The 23,720-nt window shown below is 61.3% G+C and overlaps 1 protein-coding gene across 3 annotated transcripts in view; it reads left to right on the top strand.

Annotated features, from left to right (window-relative positions):
• The window catches only part of KAZN (kazrin, periplakin interacting protein), a 1,014,069-nt gene that overhangs the window by 952,607 nt on the left and 37,742 nt on the right, over positions 1-23,720 (top strand). For all 3 annotated transcript variants that reach the window (XM_026011952.2, XM_072751144.1, XM_072751145.1), the window contains 6 exons: positions 498-634; positions 5,102-5,272; positions 12,126-12,315; positions 13,604-13,734; positions 16,537-16,587; positions 18,005-18,128. In XM_026011952.2, the coding sequence (XP_025867737.1) occupies positions 498-634; positions 5,102-5,272; positions 12,126-12,315; positions 13,604-13,734; positions 16,537-16,587; positions 18,005-18,128 (804 nt within the window). The remainder of the gene's footprint in view (positions 1-497; positions 635-5,101; positions 5,273-12,125; positions 12,316-13,603; positions 13,735-16,536; positions 16,588-18,004; positions 18,129-23,720) is intronic.

Raw genomic sequence — 23,720 nt, 5'->3', positions numbered from 1 at the left:
TGACGCCGTACCTGTTCCGCTGTGCATACTTTCCGTGTCGTATGTCGCTGTGTGTTTTTAATCGAGTGCTTCTCCCGCGGAGGAAACGAGCCAGATGATGGGCTGTTGTGCTGGGCTGAGCGGTCCCGGGGCTCAGAGTGGACCGCGGGGGCTCCCTCAGCGGGGAGGCGGGTGCCCGCAGCCTCCGGGGCCGGGACCCAGCTCCCTCTCCCTGCAGAGACCCCTTTAGTCCGGGCTGGGAGGGATGCTCCGTCTAGGACTTGCTGCCCCGACTGGATCAGTAAACCCGAGAGGTGGAAACGGAGTCTAGAGACAGGCGGCCCGGGTTCAAGTCCTGGGAAGGCCACTAAGGGACATGGCACGCGGCGCAGAAACGCCATCTTCCTGAACCCCGTTTTCAGTCTCTTAAAAAGACGGTAGAGGCGGCGTCCCTCCTCGGCATCCGGGACCGCGGGGCAGCAGGGTCTCAGGCGCTCACTGGCTCTTGTGCCCCGCAGCCATGAAGGCCGACCGGAAGCGCCTGAAGGGCGAGAAGACGGACCTGGTGAGCCAGATGCAGCAGCTGTACGCCACGCTGGAGAGCCGCGAGGAGCAGCTGCGCGACTTCATCCGCAACTACGAGCAGCACCGCAAGGTGGGCCCTGCCCCCCCGCCTCGCCCCTCCTCTCCCCCTTCCTCCCCCCCTTCCTCCCCTCCCCCATCCTCCCTTCCTCCCCTCCCCCTCCTCTCCCCCTTCCTCCCCCCTTCCTCCCCTCCCCCTCCTCTCCCCCTTCCTCCCCCCTTCCTCCCCTCCCCCTCCTCTCCCCCTTCCCCTTCCTCCCCTCCACCTCCTCTCCCCCTTCCTCCCTCCTTCCTCCCCTCCCCCTCCTCTCCCCCTTCCTCCCCCCTTCCTCCCCTCCCCCTCCTCTCCCCCTTCCTCCCCCCTTCCTTCCCTCCACCTCCTCTCCCCTTCCTCCCCTCCCCCTCCTCTCCCCCTTCCTTCCCTTCCCCATCCTCCCTTCTTCCCCTCCCCCTTCCTCCCCTCCCCCTTCTTCCCCTCCACCTCCCCTCCCTCCCCATCCTCCCTCCCTCTTCCTCCCCTACCCACTTTTCCCTCCCTGCCCCGGACTCCCCAATTCCCTCCCCCCCGCCCCGTTCCTCCCTCCCCCCCAGACCCCAGCTTCTTCCCTTCCCTGCCTCAGATACCAGCTCCCTCTCCTCCCCTCCCTTCCTCCTCCCTCTCTGCCCACCGCCCCCCCCACAGATACCCCACCCACCCACCCCACCACCCCCCCGCGTACAGGACACCTTCTCTGCCATCCCAAGGTCTGGCTTCTCCAGCCCCCAAACACACACTCACTCCCGTGTCACCTGATGCTCGCCTGAGGAGGCTCCCGATGTTTGTGGCCCGGGCCTGGGTATGGAGCTGAAATGGGCACAGCCCCAGCTGGGGGCCCCCAGCCTGCTGGGCAGACAAGCCTGGACGGGCCAGCGCAGCCCAGACAGTGTGGACTCTGGCTTCTGGCAGGCCCGGGTTCAGATTCCGCCCCCTAGGGGTGTCCCAGGGCGTCTTGCCTAACCCCGGAGAGCCTCAGAGCGTGCAGGGGCGTGCGGAACACTGGCCGAGGTGATGAAAGCAAAGCACCCAGCGTGGCGTCTGGTGTTGAGCCAGGGCTCCGTAAATCCTAGCCCGCGTTACTGCTCCCGTAACGACAGTGTGCGGAGAGACGGCAGGAAAGTCTGCCTGCAGGGGAGGAGCCTTGGGGGCTTCACAGAGGAGGTGACCTAGGATTGGGCTCTGGGGGCTGAGTAGGAGTTTAGTCAAGCAGATGGGTTATGTCCACTGCTGGCTGCCCGGCCACCGAGCACAGGCGGCGTGTGAGCACTCCAGCGGCCATCCCGGGGCTTACGAGCAAGCGCTTCTGTCTTGCAGCAGGTCATCAAATTTGTTTTTCTCACTGTGCTCGTACTTGAAAAAATTTCCACAGAGATCTACCGTCCCCCAGGACCGTGCCATTTTTTTTTAATTCCCAGGTAACGAGCCGCTCCCCCCTCCACGTCCAGCCAGCAACAGGGGGCAGGGTGGTAGCTGCAGCAGCCACCGGGACAGCCGTAGATGGCCACAGCTCAATGGCAGCTGTCCCTCGTACGCAGTGCCTCCAGAAGACCCTCCAGATCCATTCAGAAAAAAAAAATGGAATTTGGAAAACAATTTTTTTTTAAGTTACCGTCTTAAACGTCACGTGGGGCACATTGTTCTTGTGCTTCCAGCACATCAGTGAAATAGCAACACTGGGACGGTCTTTAATCACTGCCAGGTCCAACCCCATTTTACAGATGGGAGGACTGGGGCCGTGAAGGGGCCAGAGACTGACCCACAGCCACATATTGAGAGCCAGAGACGTGAAAACTGCAAGCCCTGGCTTCAGCCTGTCTCTTCCAAGACCTTGCAACTGGTTAAAAAAAAAAAAAAAAAAATGACTTCCGTTGTATGCACAGGATGAGTGTCCCCGTGCACAGGATTAAGGGAACCCTCAGGTGTCCCACGTGCTTGGTCCTGCCACGGCCCACCCCGCTCATCTGGGGGACCCCTGCAGGCCTGCCTGGAGCAGGTAGGAGGACCCCAGTTCTCTGAGCTCCTGGGGTCAGCACGGACACAGGCTGCTGAGAGATGGGGGGTTGGGGGCCCCCCAGGAAGCTCACAGAAAGTCGTGCCTAAGGCACGTTCCCTGGCACATGGGTGCAGGTCGGAGGGGGCTTTGGGAGTCTCCACGAATCCAGCTGAGGAAGTTCTCACAGCAAAACAGGCAGCCGGGTGGGGGACCAAGGGCCGGACACAGGGCCGTTGGGTGGCGAGGCTGCTGTCCTCCAGCCAGGCCCGTGTCCCCTGCCGCCCCCTCCTCTTTCCACTGAGCCCCACGTGCCAGCATCTGAGGCCCGGCACAGCGGGACACACCCTCCCGTCCTAAGTCCCGGCCACCCTGATCCCCATCTGGCTCCAGCCTCCCTGGCCAGTCTCCTGTCTGTGGCTTTCCTGCCTCAGTTGCCTGCAAGGACCGAGACCCCTATCACACTCACGGGGTTGTGAGGTTCACAGATAGTTGCCTGAAACGCTGCGGCACCGTACACGGCTGTGTTGGGAACATTCCGTGTCGTTCTCCTGCTGCCGGGGAACGTGATCAGGGAGGGGGCCCAGAGCCTTCACCCACGGGCCTTCCCCCGTCTGCTCGTGACTAGCGCGGTCAGCGACTGCAGACGGACACAGAGACGAAGATGATCCTGAGGGTCCCAGGGGACCTTCCTCCGAGTGCAACAAGGTTTCGGAAGCAGCCCCTCGTACAGCAGCCAGTTCTAAGGGACGGTCCTTACGCAGTTACTCAGTCCCGCACCCCCTTTCCCGGGCCCTTCTATGATCCAGGCCTGTGGCTGGTGCTGGGGGCAGACGCCCAGGACGTGGCTCGGCCCCCGGGGAAGGAGCTCTGCATCCCCGTGGGTGCTGGGGCCCCTGCCCCTGGTGCGCGGCCCCCACCTGACCCCCCTCCACACGGGAAGGAGAACTAACCCGCGGTGGCCTCCCTCCCTGCGCCCAGAGCCTTGCCTCCAGAACCTCAGGGGGCAGCTCCCCCTGGGACTGGGCGATAGCGCCGTCCCTCGCTCTGGAGCTTGCATGGCCAGGCCCGCTGAGCCTCCGTCCCCCCGGGGGGCGGTGCTGTCACTCTCAGGAGCGAGGCGGCCGGTCGGGTGTGGGGAAGTTGAGTGACTCGGCCCATGCCCTGCAGGTGGCCGTGGACTAGGTTAGAGCAGGTGCACGTCACCCAGGCAGCCTGAGCCCAGAGCAGTGCAAGCAGCGCGTCCTGGAAGGGACGGTCCCCCGCGCTCCCCAGGCTGCCCTGAGCAGTGGGGGCTGCCCTGCTGGGACCCGGGTGAGCCGCCGACTGGAGGGGCGCATCCCTGCCCACGGCGCCGCGGGGCTCTTCTCCGAGACGTCTGCGGGTGCAGGATGTCTGCGTGGCCCGTGCCTGCCAACAGCATCCCTGAACGCGGTTGAAAGACTGGGGTCCCCCGGGCTGCTCTGGGGGAGGCGGGGGGTGCAGGCTGCCAAGAGAGGATGTCAGCAGGGACTGCTGGGCCGCACCGAGCTCTGCGCATGGACGATCCCGTTCAGGTGTCAAGATAACGCCCGTGTTGCAGACAAGGGTGCCGAGGCCCCGTAGTCGCTGCAGCCTGTCCCTGCAAAGCCAGGGTTTGACCCCCACTCCCTGTCCCAGACCACAGGCCCCAGCCTCGGCTCTGGGATGGGATGGCCCCAGGGAAAGGCCAGCCCTCGGCCTCCCCGGCTCTGGCCATCCGGCTGTCAGGCCCTCGGTGACAGGGCCGTTGAACAAGGTAGGACGGCCGCCCCTGCCCACGGCCCCCAGGCACACGGGACCTTGAGGACGTCACCCGGTCCCCAAGGAATGGGATGACCTTGCTTGGGTCAGGGCCCTGTGCTGGACCCTTCTTCTCGGGACAGGTGCCTGCTGATCTGATGCTTGGCTCTTGCCCCCGGAGGTCAGGCCCCCAGTGCAGCCGTCGTTCCTTGGCTTTGCTCTGGCACGACGCAGCTGGGGCCCCGGGCCCTTCCCTGTGCATCTCGGCTCGTGGCAAGGGACAGGCAGGGGACCGGGCCGCCTGCAGACACACTGCGCTGCCGGGTTCGGCCTGCCTCGTCCTTGGCTGCGCCCCTGCGCGGTGCTGCAGGACCCCGGGGCGAGGGGACGGGGGTCTCCTGCTCTGTCTCCCCTTTATGGTGACACACACGTTACCAAGCACCTGGACAAAGCCCCCTAACTTCCCTCAGACGCCACGTATTTCCCACACGTGAAATCATTTCATCTTTATAACCTTTCTCTGAAACCATTAGGATCACCCCCCACCCAAGACTTGATGGGGTAAAAGCAACTTACTCCTCACGTTCGTTTGCTCCTCTCTTCGTGGAAACCATGTTTACTGAGCATCTGCTAGTGGTGGTCTCTGTCCCGTCCCCCGGCTAATCTGTAGCACAGCCCCTCCCTCTGTCCAGGGGTCCAGGGGTCGAGGCCCCCCGTCCCCACTCTAACGGCCTGGCGCTCTGTCCCCGCAGGAGAGCGAGGATGCCGTCAAAGCCCTGGCCAAGGAGAAGGACCTGCTGGAGCGTGAGAAGTGGGAGCTGCGGCGCCAAGCCAAGGAGGCCACGGACCACGCCACGGCGCTGCGCTCCCAGCTGGACCTCAAGGACAACCGGATGAAGGAGCTGGAGGCTGAGCTGGCCATGGTGAGCGCCCGCCCCACCTTCACGGGGTGCCCGGCCCCTGCTGGAAGCCGTGTGGCCCGCTGGGGACAGGGTGTGTGCTGGGCTCCCGGGGGCCCGCGCTGGAGTCGGGCAGGGCAGGCGAGGAGGGGCTGCAGCTGGGCGCGAGGTCTGTGATGCTCCGTCAGCTTCCTTCCGTGTGGGCCCCTGAGCCCCCTGAGTCCCCTGAGCCCCCTGAGCCCCCCGAGCCCCCCGAGCCCCCTGAGCCGGGGCCACAGCCTCTCCTTCACCTGAGCACCAGGTGAGTGAGCTGGGAGCCCATCCGCCCTCCCAGGCTCCCGGGCCGCTGTCCGCAAACAAAGCCCGTTTTTTGTTTAAAATACGCGTACTTGTTTAGGAAAACGTTTGGGAGAAAACGCACCAAAATATTAAGAGTGGTGATTTCTGGGTGGTAGGATTGTAAGAAATCTCTAGTGAAATGTTTTACTTGGGTCGTCAAGGAAAAAATGTTATTATTTTTTTTCTAATCCAAAACAAACTTCCAAACGCTGTGTTTCCCATGGACGTGCCCCGCCTGCATGTGGGGACAGAAGAGCCCGGGCTCTTCCGGGGGGCTTCCGGGCCCGAGTCCGGGGCTGGTGGAAGGGGTCCAGAGCCCTGGAGCCTGCTCTGCTGACTCCTGCGTGACCCTGGGTGGCGCCCTGACCTCTGGGCTTCAGCACCCATTATTCGGTGCCGGAATGTGGGGAGGTACCTTTGAAACCACCGGGGGCTCAGTGTGACCGTGGCTGGGAGGAGAGCGTGCAGGGTGCTCCTGGGGGGGTGGGACAGAGGCAGGGTGAGCGGGTCCCACGTAGCTCTCAGAGCACGACGTTCTCCTGCAGAACACCGGTGCCCGCCAACCGTGTGGTGGTGGCCACGGGTTCTGGATTTGAATCCAGTCCCCATCGCTCTCCAGCTGTGTGACCTCAGGCCTTGACCTCCCGGGGCCTGCCCTGGAGTCTAAATAGGGATCATCGCATCTACCCCATTGGGCCCTCCCGGGGGTTTCAATGGACTAGTGCAGGGGAAGCTCAGCATGGTGCCTGTGCGTCGTGGTACAGTGGCGACACAAAGGTGTCTCTGCAGTCACTTCCTTGGGGATCGTGGGACGCCCTGTGGCAGGCCAGGTCCCTGGGGCCCCCCTGGGTGTCCTGTACAACGCTGACCCCTCGTGGTGAGAACTGCCCAGGCCGGAAGAAGCTGCAGCTGCTGGGTCCCCTCTCAGGGTGGGTGCCTTGCCCGGTGACATCGGGGGTGCCTGCCGCTCACACAGGAGCCTTCCCAGCTGCAGACCTGGAAGTGGGTGCGGGTGTGCCCAGAGCCCCATGGATGGCACATGTGTCTTCCTGACCTCGGGGCACTGGCGTCAAGCATTCTGGGGCTTTCTGGGGTCTTTGAGAACTGGGAACCAGATCTCCTCTTGTCCTCCTCTCCCCGCGCCCACAATGGGCAGCTGCTTCCGTCTTGCCCTGTCCTCTGGCAGGCATCAGCCCCCCTGCTTCGTGTGGAGGGGTACGGTGAGTGCAGCCTAGGGCACTGGCCTCTTAGCAGTCAGCGTGGCCCACGTCTGCCTCGGGCTCGGCGGCTGCAGGAGGGCCTTGCTGAGAGGCAGGACAGCCCCAGTGTCAGGGTGTCCAGCAGACTGCAGGTCCCCTCTGTTGCCCGCGATGCAGAATTTCGCACCTGGAGGCTTCCAGGACTGCCTGCTTGAGGCGCTGCTGGCCAGGCTGAGAGCAGAGGGAGGGCGCCTTCCCCGGGCGTGTGCCGCGTGTCCTCGGTGCAAGCAGCAGCAAGCGGCTCTGGCCGGCCTGGCACACGCCGGCCCCAGGAGGAAGTCAGCTCACAGGTGCGATGGGAGGCAGCGGCCGGGGGGGCCGCAGGGCCGGGGAAGCCCGGGTGCTAGTCAGGGGCCTGCTCGGCGCCGCCTCCTGGGGAGGACGAGCCTGATTTCACTTCGGTTTTTTTCCTTCAAGTCTGAAGCAGCAGCGGGTAGCAGAAGGGCCCATCACGGGTCACTTGTTTACCTCGTACCTGGGGGCCCCGGCTGTGCCCACTGGTGAGGAGTGATGTGTTGAGTGACCCTGAGGTGCCACCAAGGCGACGGGAGCTGAGCTGGCGAATACCCACCTGCCCGTGACGCTAAGACCATGCGACGCAGCAGGGGCCTGATGGGCTTAAGCGGACGCTCCCGACGGAGGCGTCGCCCCCCACCCCATCCGCCTCTGCGGGGAGCTGGGCTCTGGGTCTCCCCCGCCGCGTGTGGCTCTGAAGGGCCTGCTCCACTTGAGTGAAAGCCCAAGACTTCGGCTCCCCAGGAAGCCAAGCCCTCTGGGTGTCCGGTGCTGGCGGCCCCCACGCTCCCACTCAGCCACCTGCCCTTCGGGGGCAACAGTCCTGAGAGCGCCTCCCGGCCAAACCGGGCATTACCGCTCGTGGCATGGTTTCCCCTCTGCAGCCACCGTGGCTCCGTGGGACCACCCTGTGGGGTGTGTGTTCCCTTATTGACATAGGATTCACGTACCTTAAACTCGTCCTTTCAAGATGTAGGACTGAGCGGATCTCGGTATGTCCCCAGGGCTGCGCAACCATCAGCACGACCGACTCCAGGACAAGTGCACCACCTTAAAGGGCGCGCCTGCCCATTAGCAGTCCGTCCAGTCCGGCGTTTACTCTTGTGCCCACTTAGGGAGGTGGGAATAGGCGCGGCGGGCAGGAGCTCGCCCCGAGTGCCCAGCAGGTGGAGAGGCGGAGGCGGGAGCCCGGCGGGCCCTGAGCCCCCTGACGGGGCAGCTTCGTCTGCAAGGCCTTCGACGGGACGCCCAGCTGCTGGCCAGGAGGAGGCCCCTCGCCCGCCGTGGCTTGCCCCTCAGGCCCTCCCCACTGGCCTCCTCCACACGGAGGGGAGGGGGACAGGACTGCCATCCCGCACATCACAGGCTCCCCCAGGAGCTTGGTGCGTGTTGCCCTGGTCTCCTGTCAACGGGGCTTCTCACCCTCGGCCCTGCTGACACTTGGGGCCACGGAAGCCTTTGTGGTGGGGCCGTCCAGCCGCTTCCCCGGCTTCCATCCCCGAGGTGCCAGTCACCCCTCCCAGCCGGGAAGACCCAAATCTCTGGACGTTTCCCAGTGCTCCGGGGAGGTGGGGGCAGCTCCCGCCCCAGGTGAGAACCCCTCTTCTGTAAATGTTCCTCTAGCGTGGAGCAGGGGCAGCCCCGTCTCAGCATCGGTCTGCGCCCTGGCCCTTCAGTGCTAACGGAGTCCCCGTTGGGTCCTGCCCTCCCCGGGCTGTGTGACCTCTGACGGGCACTCAGCCTCTCTGAACCTCAGTCCCCACTTGTATGAAGTCAGGACTGTAACACTCTCCTCCCAGGGCGACGGTGGGGGGAGGCGACGGTGCGTCAGGGCAGGTGCGCACAGATGTTGACGGGCATCCTGCCCTAGCCACATCCTTCCTCGGGGCCACCACGATGACGTGTCCCTTCCACTCGCCAGTCACCAAGCGACCTCAAATCACTTTTAACCTGCCCGGGCCTCTGTTTCCTTGTCTGTAAAACTGGGGGTCGCCACAGGCCCAGGCGAGAGTCAGGCGTAGGGAGGCTGGTGACAGGCAGGGTCACGCAGGAGGGGATGACGGGGACGGCCGGGCTCTGGGCTGGTGCTGCTTCTGCCGAGCACACCTCCTGGCCCTGGACGGTGCCGTCGTGGAGCAGTGGACCGACCTGCTCGTCTCCCTGGAGATTCTGCACCAGGCTCCTCCGGGCCTTTGGCCGGCAGAGACGTCCCAGGACAGGCGGGAATCCCGACAGTGAAGGATTCCGCTGAGCCACGCTCCCAGCGCCCGGGCTCACTCGCCACCACGGATTACTCCGTGTGCCCCCAGCTGGCCCTCCAGCCACCCGGGGCCTTCATCAGCCCGACCCGCAGGGAGGCCCAGGGCAGGGTGCTGCCCACCTCCCAGGTCTTGTCACCCCGTCTTAGCAAGGACATAAAGGATCCACAGCCCCCAGCTGTGACTTAGGGACCACGCAGTCGTGTGACTGGCATCCTGGGCCTTTGTGGGGCTTGGGCCGTGTCCAGCTCCTGCTTGTGACGTCGACGCTTATGGTAACAGGCACTGACCCTTACTGAGCGTGTTTCCCACGGCCCCGTGCTCTCCGGAGCAACCGTGTGACGCCCGTCAGACAGAGGAGGGTGCGGAGGGGTGAGGGGCCTCACGCCGGAGCCCCCGCCAGGATGGGGAACAGGCCGATATCCGAGCCCAAACTCTAAAGCACGTTGCTGGGCCGCTTGGTCACACGACTGCAGGGGGTGCTCCTTACGTGGAAGTGATCCCTCCCCGTTCCCCGTCCGACTGGTGAGGCCTCGCTCAGGGTCACGCAGCAAGTTAAATCGTAGGACGGAGTTTGAACCCGGTCCTGACTCCTGTCGCCGGAGGGTGTTTGAGCCAATGTACCGACGACATCAGTAGCTCGAAACTCCAGGCGCAGAGTGTTGAGGAGGGGGTAGAGGCTCAGAGGGAGGAGGGAGTCCCAGCACTAAGTTGCGTTCAGGGGAAGAGGTCAGCCCAGGGAACGCTGTGTGGACGGCCGCGGGGAGCTGATCCCCGCAGCCCCCTGCGTGCACACACACGCCTGTGTTCCATTCAGCTCCTCGGCCTCTTCTGTCGTTCTTGTCTCTGTTGGCTGTGTTGTGAGAGGACCATGTAAGGGGTCCCTGTGCTTCAGAACTCGGAGGCACCACCACCCGCCCCGTCCCACCCCATAGGACTGACCACCACCTGCCCCGTCCCGCAGGACTGACCACGGCCCCATCCCACACTGACCACCACCTGCCCCGTCCCGTCCCGCAGGACTGACCGCCACCACCCTGTCCTGCAGGACTGACCACTACCCGCCCCGTCCCGCAGGACTGACCACTGCCCCATCCCACAGGACTGACCGCCACCTGCCCCATCCGGCAGGACTGACCACCACCACCCTGTCCTGCAGGACTGACCACTACCTGCCGCGTCCCGCAGGACTGAGCACCTCCCCATCCTGCAGGACTGACCACTACCCACCCCGTCCTGCAGGACTGACCACTGTCCCATCCTGCAGGACTGACTGCCACTACCCTGTCCTGTAGGACTGACCACTACCTGCCGCGTCCTGTAGGACTGAGCACCTCCCCATCCTACAGGACTGACCACTACTCATCCCGTCCTGCAGGACTGACCACTGCCCCATCCCACAGGACTGACCGCCACCTGCCCCATCCTGCAGGACTGACCACCACCACCCTGTCCTACAGGACTGACCACAACCCGCCCGTCCCACAGGACTGACCACCACTGCCCTGCCCCGTAGGACTGACCACCACCCCATCCCGCAGGACTGACCGCCACCACTCTGTCCTGCAGCACTGACCACCACTCACCCCACCCCGCAGGACTGACCACCATGCGCCCTGTCCCGCAGGACTAACCATTGGGGACCCGCCCCCTCCCCTCAGCCCCCGCAGATGGCAGGTACAATGGTCCCAAGCTGCCCACTGAGTTTAGGAGGCGCCTCTCCCAGGCCCACACAGAGCTGAGGCCCCACTGGGAGAAGAAAGCCAGGTGGGGACACAGGCGACGCTGCCTCGGGTTTCCCTGTGCTTCCCGCACACCTGCCTGGGGCTGTTTGCAGAGGGGTGACGCTGCAGGTTAATCACGCGGGCAGACTGAGCTGGGGTTCGCTTCCCAACCCCGAGTGTGCCTTCCAGGAGCCGGGATGGATCGGGTGGGACGAAGCCAAGGGACTAGGGCAGCTTGGTGCCTGGAGCGGTGCCCGGATGGGGGCCGGGAGGCCAGGTGCCCGTGCCCTGGAGGGCAGGCAGATGTGTGCGGCGGGCCCAGAAACGGGAGCAGACCGTGTGGCCACGTGGCCGTGTGGCCGCAAGCCTGCAGCACCCTGGGTCACAGCGCTCCCGCCCACCTCCGCAGGACCATCCCACGCTCTCAGGCTAGGGCGACAGAGCTGATTCCCTGAGCCAGCAGCCCGACGTAGCCTGCTTCCGTTACTTCTGAGGATTTTTACTGATCGTGCACGGGCCCAGCTGCCAGCCAGCGCCTGCGGATTCCGCGGTGACCGGCGGTGACCAGCACAGCCCATCCTCTGCTCCGTGGACTCAGGAGTCTGCGTTACCTGTGGTTATGCCGTTGCCCGGAGGAGCGTGGGTGCTGCCAAGACCGCGGGCGCATGGCCGGACTCCCCGGCTCACGACCCGACTTGAACGTTGTGGCTTCTGGGCTCTGGCTCCTTCTCTGTCAAGCACAGATAATCTCCCAGTCCCTCCTCGAAACCCAGGGCTGTCGCACTGAGCACATGATCGTTTTCTAAACCGGAGAGGAGATTACTCCCTGCTTGGGAGATGGGCAGGCACCTTCGGCTCAGCCTCCTGCCCTGGAAGGGGTGTGAGCTCATAGACGCGGGGCGTCCAGGCTAGACGAGCCCCCAGCATTGCTTGCTCTGGGGTTTCCCTTTTGCAGGTGGGAAAGCCGAGGCTCAGGAAGGCGGTGCCTTGTCCCCCACTCTCACTCAAATCCCAGCAGTTCCTTGGAGAGCCCGAAAGGACGGGTGATAAGTGTCCTCGGACCCCCTTTCTCTCCCAATCCCCGCCCTTCTGTTAGCGGGAGCTAAGGGGTCACCCCCGCTGAGCCCGCAGGGCAGGTGGCTGACCCTGAGGGGCACTCGATGCGCAGCTGGAGGTGGCCTGCTACCAAGGTCGGTCCGCGGCTTCCTCGCCACCATGCGTCTTAGCCGAGCAATGGGCCAAGAGGTCCCCTCTCGATCACATCGTCTCTTTCTGTCCCCAGGCCAAGCAGTCCTTAGCTACGCTGACCAAGGACGTCCCCAAGCGGCATTCTCTGGCCATGCCGGGCGAGACGGTGCTGAACGGCAACCAGGAGTGGGTGGTGCAGGCGGACCTCCCCCTGACCGCGGCCATCCGGCAGAGCCAGCAGACTCTCTACCACTCACACCCCCCCCACCCTGCGGACCGGCAAGGTGAGGCCTGCCGCTGCTGCGGCTCTGGGGACTCTCGGGGGCCACCGACCTCCCCGGCGTGGGCCGCAGCCCTCTCCGCACAGTGGCTGCCTGCAGGGCGTGGACAGTGGGATGCAGAGTCCGAGGGATGGACCCAGGCGGGGCTGGTCTCCAGGCCCAGTTGGTGTCTGGGTGCGTCCACCGCGGCCTCGGCTCTGCCTGCCTCCATCTGGCCTCGTCTCCGCACCGTCTCTTTCCACGAAGCAGCAAAACCGTCTCCCACAAGCTCAGGCTTGAAGGGCCAAAGTCAGGAGAAAGAAAAACTCTCTCTTTCCCTGTGTTCATACTAAATCCCAAAGAAGGATCTGCTCGGCCATCCTGGGTCGCACAGCCAGCCCCTGGACCCGTGATGGGTCTAAGGAGCCATACGCTGACCCTCCCGCCTGGGTCTTGTGGGACCCCCGTGGCAGGGGGCACAAAGCTCCTTGATCCGCAGCTCCACACAGTCACGGGGTGCGAGGGAGGGCCACACGTGTCATACGTGTTCTCTCGGGCGGGGGTGCAGCCTCCGGGTGACGTCTGCACCCCCTGGCCATGCTACCAGCCCCAAACGCCTCTGTACATCTGCAGCCCACCTGCTCCTTTCCTGTCCCTCCTGTGAGGTGTGTTTGGGGTTGGAGAGAAGTGAACAGACTTGGGGGGGGGGGTGTTTGGGATTAGAAGTGGACGGACTCAGGGGCTGTGTTTGGTGTTGGAGAGAAGTAGACAAACTCGGGGGGGCGTTTGGGGTTGAAGAGAAGTGGACGGACTCGGGGGGTGTGTTTGGGGTTAGAGAGAAGTACATGGACTTGGGAACTGTGTTTGGGGTTGGAGACAAGGGGACAGACTGGAGGTTGGCGCTGGTGATGATGGGGTGTGGGGTGTGGGAGAAGGTGGGGACCTGGGGGCGGCCTCTGGGCTCCTCGCTAGGGAAGCTGGTGTTGACCAGCCGTTGGGATTGTGCGAGGTCCAGGGAACGCCCAGGTGGTGGGAGCATTGAGAGGCCAGTCACCCAGGTGCCCGGAAGCTCCTGCCTCTTCTCCTTCCGTGTGGTTAGGGGAGGCCCTGACTGGATCCAGAGGCCCCGGGGCTTCTCCCCAGCAGCTGCTGTCTGGGGACGTGTGGGCCTGTTGACGGAGGAGCAGAGAGCAGGCAGCCCTTCCTCTCCGCCTCCTCCTCTGTATCACGGGGGCGCAGGGTGCACCCCTGCAGGGCAGCACCGGCGAGGACACTGTCCACCCCTCACTGACCAGCTGTCCCTGCCTTCCAGCGGTCAGGGTGAGCCCCTGCCACTCCCGGCAGCCCTCCGTCATCTCCGACGCATCTGCCGCCGAAGGCGACCGGTCGTCCACGCCAAGCGACATCAACTCCCCTCGGCACCGGACACACTCCCTCTGCAACGTAAGGCCAGCAGCAGCAGGGCCCGGGCCAGGGGCCCTGCCTGGAGACCGCAGGGCTGGGGGGGTGGGGGGGCGAAGACGCACCCGCTGTTTCCTCTCGTCCACCCAGGGAGCACTCTGGCGGAGGCAATTCCTGTTCTGTTCTTTCCTTTTGCAAGAAGAGATGGATGTGGGGAGAGAAAGAAATGAGGCCTGTTTGCTCCTTGTGTCCGGGAGGGCAAGAAAATCCCCGAGGAAGGCAGGCCTGGGTCGGCTCAGGGTCTGCGAGGCCCGGGACGGCCTCTGGTGGGCTGTGTCTGGGACCGTGGGCCTCTCCTCCCAGATGTGACCTTCCAGAGCTCGGGCCTAACCAGTACTTCATTCCCCTCTGGAGCCAGTTCTCAGTCCTTCTTCCAGGAATGAGCCAGATGTTTTAATTTCCAGGAGTTGGGGGGCATGTATTGCTTCTGGACAGGCGTCCAGTGAATTTGTTCTAGGATTTTTTGCTTCGCTTATTTAACCAAACGCTTTTTGATGGCGTGCTGGGCACCAGCTACCAAGACTGCGGGTCCCTAGGCCCCTGACGCTTGGTGACTGGCGGGCGGAGCGAGGGGACGAAGGTGGGTCAAGCATCCGAGGACAGGAAATACGGAGGCTCCCCTGCCGTGAGGACAGACACACCACGGGGTCGGGCCTCCCAGTGCACTAGGAAGCTTTCTCAAAAGCTCAGCTAATGTTTCATTAACCAGCGTGATTGATAATAAGGAGGTGAATACGGTGGGAAAGAAGGACAAAGTAACTATGACGTGCCCGTGATAGGATCACCTACCTGGAAGCTCAAGAGAATAAGGTGTCAAACTATTAGAACCAATGATGACCACGTACGTGAGTGGTACTGGTTGTAAATTAATGTAGATATATAAAAAAAAAAAAATCAGTAACTTTTCTACATACGAACAATCCTAATGGAAACTTTTTTCCTGTAAAAGAACAGTGGAAAAGTAGCTAAAGACTACTGATAAAAATAGCAAAGACTGAACTTAAAATTAGTTGCCTTCGCCTGGTGACGAGGGCATCAGGGATGGCAGGCCCAGGGCCTGGCCCCCACGCCGCCCCGTCAGGATGCAGGGAAGGCTGCTCAAGGCCGGGATCCCGACGCTCAAGCCTGGGGTTCTGTTTCGACTTCCTTAAAGCGGTTGGTCTGTCACCAGTTCTCAGGACGGAACCCCGTGACAAGGGCTGTGGTGAATGACAGAGCCAGGGCAAGGAAGGGGGCCTCTGGCAGCTGCCCTCTGGTCCCGAGGGCCCACTGTTGAGCTGTCCCTACGGCCGACAGCGCCCTCGCTCGTAGAGAGCACAGGTTAGAGACCTAGAGTAGCCGCTTCCCCAGAGGCTATATTTTGAGTTTCCTGGTAGGCCTAAGGTGGCTCCGGGAGCCAGAATACTGCTGGAAAATTCTGCAGAAGGGGCTCTCTAAAGGCCCCTTGCAGTGCATTTGACCTCGCCTCTTGCCCAACTTGGCCTCGGCACATCCTGGCTGAGCAGACGGCAGGTCCAGCATATCTGTTTCCAGGATCACCTCACATAGGCACGGCCCTGCCACCGGGACACGGGTGCTTTCATAAGCCACGGGTGCTTTCATGTCTGCATGCGGGCATTTCGGTGGGCACTGGCCTCACTCTCTGCCCCATGAATTGGGCGAAGATGGCCCTATTCCCAGGGTAGACCCCCCTGAGCTGCCTGCCAGATGGGTTCCGATTGCAAACCTTGGGATGGGACTAAAGACTAAACTACCCTCTGTTCCATCCCCGCCCCCCTCAGCCACCTTCATCCCCCATTTCAACAGCTGTGCGCGCAGGTAAGCCAAGAAGAGCCTGGAAAAAGCACCAGGTAACTGTTCTCAGGCCTGTGACCTGGCACCAGCGGAAACAGCCCAGCCTGGATGAAGGACCTCTCCTCCTTCTCTGGCCGCTAATTTAGAGCCGAGGTCGGGACTGAGTGCAGGGAAGGTGGAGGGATTGATGGACTCTGGCCCAAGTGACCTACGGTTTCTTTATTGCTTTTTTGCCTGCAATTCTGGAAACAACCATCAGGGGCCTCCCTAGTAATGACTCGTGATCCCAGTGATCTGTGTGTCCCCCCAGGCAGGGCAGCCGGATTCTGGGACGGACGTAGTAGTGAAGGCTTTTGCACACCCACCTTCGTGTGCCCCCTGAAAGGAGCACTGGGCCGGGAAGAAACGGCCCCAAACGAGTTACAGCTCCACGCTTCATTCCGTCGTGCTGGTCCCGAGCCTCTCTGTGTCTGTAAATCAGACTAATGAGTCCTGCTGCCCCCCCACAAAAGAAGAGATGCAGTGAACTATTTGGGGGGAAATTAGAAGCTACCTAGTGTCTCCTGAGCCTTCCTGTCCTGAAATTCTTTATTTTTGTGCCTTTTTTTTTTTCTTTAAAATTGCATCTTTCTGAACAACACCAGGTATAACCAATCTCCAGTTCCAACTTGGACCAATTAGGACAGGAACTTAGAAGCCTTCAAGGGGCTTATTTGCTGGACAGAGGGTGTTGGGGGTCAAGAGGCCTGAGCAGACAGGAGAGCACCCCAGGACCCCTGGTCCAGGCAGCACCTAGAAGCCCAGCTGCCACTGTTGAGCCATTTGGGGATGTTTGCTTCAGGGGTGAGGGTGGGTTCCCCAGTACAGAGGCAGGGAGGTCCCCAAGAGACGGCTTCCTTCCACGGAAGACCCCACTCTCCCTGGGCCACCTCTGCTCCCACGTGTTGTGCGTCCCTGCGGTTTCATTTTCTCCCTCTTTTTTGGCTACAGGGCGACAGTCCCGGCCCAGTACAGAAGAACCTGCACAACCCCATTGTACAGGTAGGTGCACCTCCCCTGGCCACTTGGGCCTTCCCTCCACCCCATCTTGACCATGACTCCCCCTCCTGACCCCGCCCTTTGTTCCCCTGGGCCCTCAGCACCCCACTTCCATACCAGGGACACCTAAGGCAGAGAGGAGTTCATCCCCTGCCTGTCAGCCATGGCTTGGGGCCTGGACCAGGCTCAGTCCCTGGTTTGCACTCCCCTGCCCTCCTTCCAGTCCGTGGACCCGTTAAGGGCACCTTCCATCCTCCTGCCCCGGCGATGGCCCAGCCGATGACTCTAGGCCCCTGGCTGCAGGAAACTGTTCCTTATTCATTTTTAACATTTCAGGACCCCGCCATCAGTAAGGAGGGGGCCACGGGGGGGGGGGGCAATAGGAATGGAGTCAGAAGGGGTCTCTGAGGTCAGCTGTTTAGTCCTGGGGTTCCCAGAGGCTGGTCCCCGCGCTGCTCATCTGCACCAGCGTCCACCAGGAACAACTTTGCAAATGCAGGTTCCTGGGCCTTTAACCCTGATTCTGATCCGCCAGGGGTGGGGTGGGGTGGGGCCCGGAATTCAGGTCATTCTGATGTGTCTGGGGAATCTTTAGTCTCACCTCCACCTTTTTTGGTGGATAACATCACCCAGGGTCTTTGGGTTCGTAAATCCCTCCTGTGGACCCCACCCTCCGGCCCGTAGGCCCCCAGGCAGGAGGCTGTCCCCGTGGTCACTGTTGTCTCCACGTCACAGATGAGTAACTGGGCTCAGGGAGCCTGGGGGGGCTTGATGGGGGGGGCAGGAGTCCACAGCCTGACAGCCAGGACTGGAACCCAAGCCCCAGCCTCCCCGCCCTACCATGGCCAGGCCTGCTTCTCCTCCAGGACCCTGAGTCCCGGGGCCTTGCTCTCGGCGGCACGAGGCTCAGGTTTCTCCTTCCTCGTTTTCTGGGCTCCCCGGGCCCCCTCTGTCCCCACGGGGCCGTTCCCACAGGAACCATGTGCCCCGGCCCAGGGGGCCAGCCAGAGGCAGGTGCCCCGGGGGGCTCCCCCAGGCTGTGGGCAGGCTCAATGTAGGGGACGGTGGCAGCTCCTGCGGCGGCAGCTGGCGGGGACTGCGGGGTAGAGGCCCGGCCCGGTGGTCCCCCCGCGGCCCGCTCACGGCCCACCACCGCCCCAGGGGCTCCGGGGGCTCCGCGAGCGGGGGCGGGGCACACCGCGGCGTCCCACTCCTCCGCCCCGCCCTCCGCCCGCTCGGCCCCGCCCCCTGACCGCTCGCCCCGCCCCCTAACCGCTCGGCCCCGCCCCCTAACCCTCCGCCCCGCCCTCTGCCCCGCCCCCTGCCCCTCTGCCCCGCCCCCTGACCCCTAGGCCCCGCCCCCAGCTCAGGTGGCTTTGTTCTCGCTCTCCCCCCGCACCCCGCGCGGCCGGCTCCTCAGTCACTAGAGGATCTTGAAGACCAAAAACGGAAAAAGAAGAAAGAGAAGATGGGATTCGGCTCCATCTCGCGCGTCTTCGCCCGAGGGAAGCAGCGGAAGTCCCTCGACCCCGGCCTCTTTGATGGTACCGCCCCCGATTATTACATAGAGGAGGACGCGGACTGGTGATGCCGCCCCTGGCTGCCGCGCAGGCGCGTCTGTGCGTGTGGACGTGCGGGCGGGGGGGCGGGGCGGGGGGCGGGGGCGGGCGCGGGCTGACGCGGGGGCGGGGCGGGGCCGAGCGCGGGCCCCGCCCCCGAGCGCGGGCCCCGCCCCCGAGCGCGGGCCCCGCCCCCTCCCGCGGCGCCGCCTCTGTAATTGCTGTACATACTCGACCGCGTGTGACTCTGTCAACTGTCGTCCTCGGAGCGATGCAGTCGTGTTGTTAACCTGGGTTTGTTTGTTTTCGTTTCTTCTACGTGTTTTTTTTTTCTTTTCTTTTTGCTCGGTTCGTTGGGTTGTTTTGTTTTCTTCCCCCCCATCCTCCTGCCTCCCCTCCCCATCCTCCCCTTCCCTCCTCCCCATCCTCCCCCTTCCCTCCCCTCCCCCTTCCCAGCCTCCTCCCTCCCCTCCCCTCCCCATCCTCCCCATCCTCCCCCTTCCCATCCTCCCCATCCTCCCCCTTCCCTCCCCCCTCCCCATCCTCCCCCCTTCCATCCTCCTTTTTATGAAACTTGAAAACTTGAAGGACTGCTGTGTATTTGTAAATAACAAAACTGTTGTGCACTCCGTGCTTGTAAATGTCCCTTGTCCGAACTGCTACTTCTGGAGCCCGTCTGCCCAAGGATGTGGTCTGTTTTCGATGTCTCCCCCCACCCCTCCCCCGGTGTGAGCGCGGGCCCTGACCCGCCCCCTGACCCCCAGGCCCGGCCGAGGCCCTCGGAGCCAGCGCAGGCCGCCCACGTGGTCAGGGTGCGGGCCGCCCCGCGGGACCGCGGGCCCAGGCTCGGGCTGCCAGGTCCGCCGGGCTCTTTTTCACGGCCTGCCAGTTTTTAAATTGCGTTGCCGTTTCTTTCTTTATGGAAAAAAAAAGACAAAAGAAAAAAGAAAAAGACTGTTCCGTTTAATTTATTTGCACAAACGCAGAAGACTTATTCTATCTAAATTATTACATAAATAATGGAATGTATATTTTTCCACGGGGTGGGCGGGAGGCGGGTGTTTCTGTGTGGACTTGTCTGTTCTGTTCTCATGCTGCTGCCAAACTGTGCAAGGTAGACTTTAGGGTGGCCAGAACCCAGGGACCGTTGGATTTCAAAGCTTGCTTTTTTCCCCGTTCTTTGTTCTCCCTCCCCCGGATTCTCCTGCCCTCGCATGGAAGTGCACTCCACCTTTCTCTCCCCCACCTTCCCCCAATAGCTCCCCTCCAAGCCTTTGTAGATCTATTTGTTTATCTGGAATGAGGAACGCGGACCCCAGTGAGCGGAGGGCCTACTGTCACGGCCACCTTCTCTGGGGTCTGTTTTGAGAGAGGTTGAGTGCAGAGTGAGGCAGCCAGTCACATGACCACGGGGACTCGGCCTGAGTCGGTGCCACAAGGGTCCTCGAGACGCTTGGGTTCTTCCCTGCAGCTGTGTCTTTCTCCTCCTCGGTTAATTCTGCCCGTGGGCCAGGCAGGGGCCGTTGGGGGAGGTGCCTGTCTCAGGGGGAGGGCGGCGAGGGACACAGGGACCAGCACCAGAGCCTCTCTGCCCTCCCCATTCTGGTTGGTTCCACACTTAACAGAATCTCTCGGGATCCCTCCGGCCCTGTCCTCCCCTTTGTCACAGCAGCCTGAGCCCGCTCACCCCAGGAGAGAAGGGCTGGCAGGAACATCTATCTGCCTATTTGGGGAGCAGTGTTGGCCTCAATGAGGCTTCACCAGCAGAGGAACCATGTGCATGTAACGCCGGGTGATGGAGAACACGTGAGCTAAGCCAGGGCCTCCTGAGGCCTAAAACTAGCTTCCCCTTTTCTTTTGACCTGTCACTCGTCCCCTGCTCCACCTTAACTACTAACACAGCTCAGTTCACCCACCCCCTGCACAACAGTAGTTGCGCTTTCTGCTAGCAGTAACATTTTCAGCTCTTACAAAGAAAGGAGATTGGAGAGTGCTGGAGAGTCTCTATTAGAAGGTTAGGATATTTTGTCCCAAGTCTCTAAAACAAACAAACAAACCAACAACAACAACAAAAAACCACCAGTAGGCTGCTCCCTTTCCTTCTGACTTGGTGGGGCGGTTGGGCAGGAGCAGGCAAAGGGCCCTGCCTAATAAGGATCTTTCTGGCCTCCTTTGGCTAAGCCCTAAGCCGTTTAACCAAGCCTGGCGGTGAGGAAAAGCTGGCATCTTCCTCTACAGAGAGAGATTTTAGAATATACTTTTCTCCCCCAAGAGTTTTTTTCTTCTTCTTTTGGTTGATTTTTATGGTTTGCCCTTTGCTTACGAGAAAATTACAACCACTCCTGGTAATGATTTAGTAGTTCCTTTTCATTTCAGTTTTTGTAAATTAGGAGATAAATCTAAGAGTTACTAAGGATGATTTATTTAAGAGAACTACGTCAAATAGCGAATGAGTTATGGGTAAATTAGATGAAAATAACTTTTCCCATGGGAAAGGTTTCTCGAAGGCATGGATGCAAATATAAAATATAAAAAAAAAATCTAAATAAAGCTTATTTTAAAATATTATTGAATTCTATGTTATTTGATTGCTTCTATCTTGCTCCGGGTGGGAGGCAAAGCCCCTGCATGCTCCTTGGATTCCAGGGCTGGGTCTGGAGGGGCTGAGGAAAGCTGGCTGAATTCTGGGCCCTCGGTGGGGCTGAGGCCAGGTGGCCTCCAGAAACCTCGCATCTTGGCCGCCCTGACTGTAAGTGGGAGGAGCCGTCACATCCAGGGCTGCCTGTGGTCCTAATGCACCACCTCCAAGCCTGGCGCCCTGGCCCTGTGTTCTCCAAGCTCTGCGGCCCCAGTCAGCTTTCATCGCTTCCTTCTACCCCCGGCACTCCTTCCAAAGGCCCGGAAAGTGCGCCTGTGAGTTTGGGGCATGTTACTTCCTGCAGACCTCACTGGGCCTCTGCACCGTGCCAACATCCCACCTTCCCTCGGGACAGAGAGGAGCTTAAGAAAGAAATCAAGGAAGCCACAGGGCCTCCCTGAAAAAGCCAGTGTGAGTCCCATGGTCCCCCCCGGATGCAAAGCCTAGGCCTCGGCCCCAGTGAAACTCCATAGTGTGGCGCAAGAAGAGGTCCCCCTGTATGCCCCGATCCTGGAGTGTAGCCAGTGCCCTCAACCGCTGCCTCCCAACTTAAAGATGAATCCTCTCCAGCAATAGAACTGAGAGACTGGCCTTTTAACACCCCCGTCATTTCTGCTGGAAGAAAGCTCAAAGCCCCGTGAGATCTAGACCATGCCAAGAAGTCGTAGCACTCAGGACCTCCAGGAGCCTTAGGGACCCAGCAGCTCTCAACCCGGCCACACATTGGAATCACCTGCAGAGCTTTTGAAAACACTTAGCAGTACCAGGCCGTATCCCCGAATCAGGGTGTCATTAAACCTTCTCTGGTGACCCTGGGGTGTGGCCAGCATTGAGAAGCGCTGGGCTAGTCTGCAGCGGGCAAGGGGCCCGAGCACATGTGCCGCTGTTCCCCGCTCCCTGGCCTCATGCAGACATCCCCACCCCGCCCAGAGTGGCCGCTGAGGTGCTCACTTTACGAAGCCTCAGCCACCACCAGTCAGAGTTGGCATACAGGGAGAAAGCCTACTTGCCATCCCAAAACTAGACCCCACCCCACCCCCCACTGCACGGATGGGGAAAACTTTGACCCAGAGCGGAGTGACCTGGCCAAGATCCTAGCTGTTGCTCCTACGGTCCTGTAACCTTTTCAAGGACTGGGTCATACCTCTTCCAAGTTTTCGTAGCTCTGCTCAAAAGTCCTACTACCTCCTTTATTTTCATTGAGACCCGGCTCCAAATGGACCAGCTTCAAGCAGTACCTATTGGAAATTGAAGCAGGCATGCCCAGGGCATCTAGGGCCAGTGTACAGCCCCACAGGTCGTGTGTACCACACTATTCCAGAAGGCACTACTGTGCTCAGGTGCCGAGTGCACAACCCGCACGGCTGCACTCAGTGGCCCTCGCGCGTGCTCTCCCACCCATGCTGGCAGGCTCCGACAGATGTAACCTAGTAATATAATAACAATAATAATATCTAACACTTATTAAGCACTTACCATGGGCTGCAGTCCATGCTGCGTACTTTACATGCATTAACTCAGTTAACCCTCCCAACAATCTGCATTTTTGGTGCAAGGACTCAGGTTAAGTACATCGTCCAGGGTCAAGAAGCTAGTAAACAGTAGGGCCGGACTGCCAACCTAGGGAGTCCCTGGCGCTCTGACCATCATCTGAGCGGGAGGGGCTGGGCCCGGGCAGGGGTCATCGCAGAGGCCTCCTTGGGGCCAGGTTTGCACCTCACCCACCCTTCGCCTCTGGCACAGCCTAGCACTTCCTTGCTGGTGTGACTGCGTCTGTTCCATCAATTGTCATCATTTTACCTCTGGGCCCAGGAGACCTACCCCCAGGGAGGACCTGGGGAGGGCAGAGTAGAAACGAGCTAATAATGTTCTGCACTAGCGCTCCACTGGGGCCAAGGCTTTGCCTGCACTTGCCCTGCTTTGGAGCCCTTTCCTGCACCAGGGCTGCCGGGCTCTCGGGGTTAGCTCAGCCCCCGAGCCAGGAGGTGAGCGTCCCAAAGAGGTGAGGGTCCTGTCCTGGCCACTGCATGCTGCCCCACACACCAGGGCCCGATGGGCTAGAGGGGCTCCCAGTGCAATGAGGCCATAACATAGGAGGTCACCAGCCATCTCACCAATGTGAGTTCTTAAAATATCTATGGGGCCTCTCACCAAAAACTTGCATTTTCACCAAACAGGACCTCACAAAAATTCCACCCCTAGCCCCACCTGCTTTGAAAAAATGGCTCTTAAGTTTTTGCAGTTCAAACCCCACTAGGCGGGGCAAAGCCACCATGGTCCCCCCCAGCTCCCACCTGTTCCCACTTTCGAGTGGAAAAAGACCCGGGTGGTAATAAGGAATCCAGAGGGAGTACACATAGTTCACCTTATCTTATAAAAGGATTCATAATTTTATTTTATAAAAGAAGGGCCTCTGAACAAAAATAGCTTAGGCATTTGGTCTTGGCTGTGCGTTAGGATAGTAAGTACCTCGCCAGGGAAGTGTTATAGGGGCTGAAAATCCTGCTGGCAACTGGGGTGTGAACAACTCATACCTGAGTCATCGCTCCGTGGCTTCTTAAAGCCCCGCCACTGAAAAATGCGCACCTCGCCCACCCTGCCCCCCAGGGCAATGCCCAGCAGCCCCAACCAACAATCGGATCCACGAGAAACCGATCCCAAGAGGGCTGAGCTTTAAGAAGCGGCAACTGAAAGCCTTGCCCTCTTCTTCCTGGAACCTGCAGGCCTTCCCGTTCCCCAGCAGGTGCCCCGGGGCCCTGGGACGTCGTCAGGACGTCAGGACGTGCAGCAGCCACGCTTCTGAATCAGAGTCCAGCAAGCACTGGCTGACCGCTCGCCTGCATCGCTGAGCTTCAGGTTTTGTCCGATTGCTTTCTCAACGGACTGCCAGCAAATGGCCATTAATTGCACCAAAACAAGAGACTCTATGAAATTGCGTC

This window comes from Vulpes vulpes, chromosome 2, assembly GCF_048418805.1.
Source record: "Vulpes vulpes isolate BD-2025 chromosome 2, VulVul3, whole genome shotgun sequence".
Classification (NCBI taxonomy): domain Eukaryota; kingdom Metazoa; phylum Chordata; class Mammalia; order Carnivora; family Canidae; genus Vulpes; species Vulpes vulpes.
This window is presented reverse-complemented; position numbering and strand designations above follow the sequence as displayed.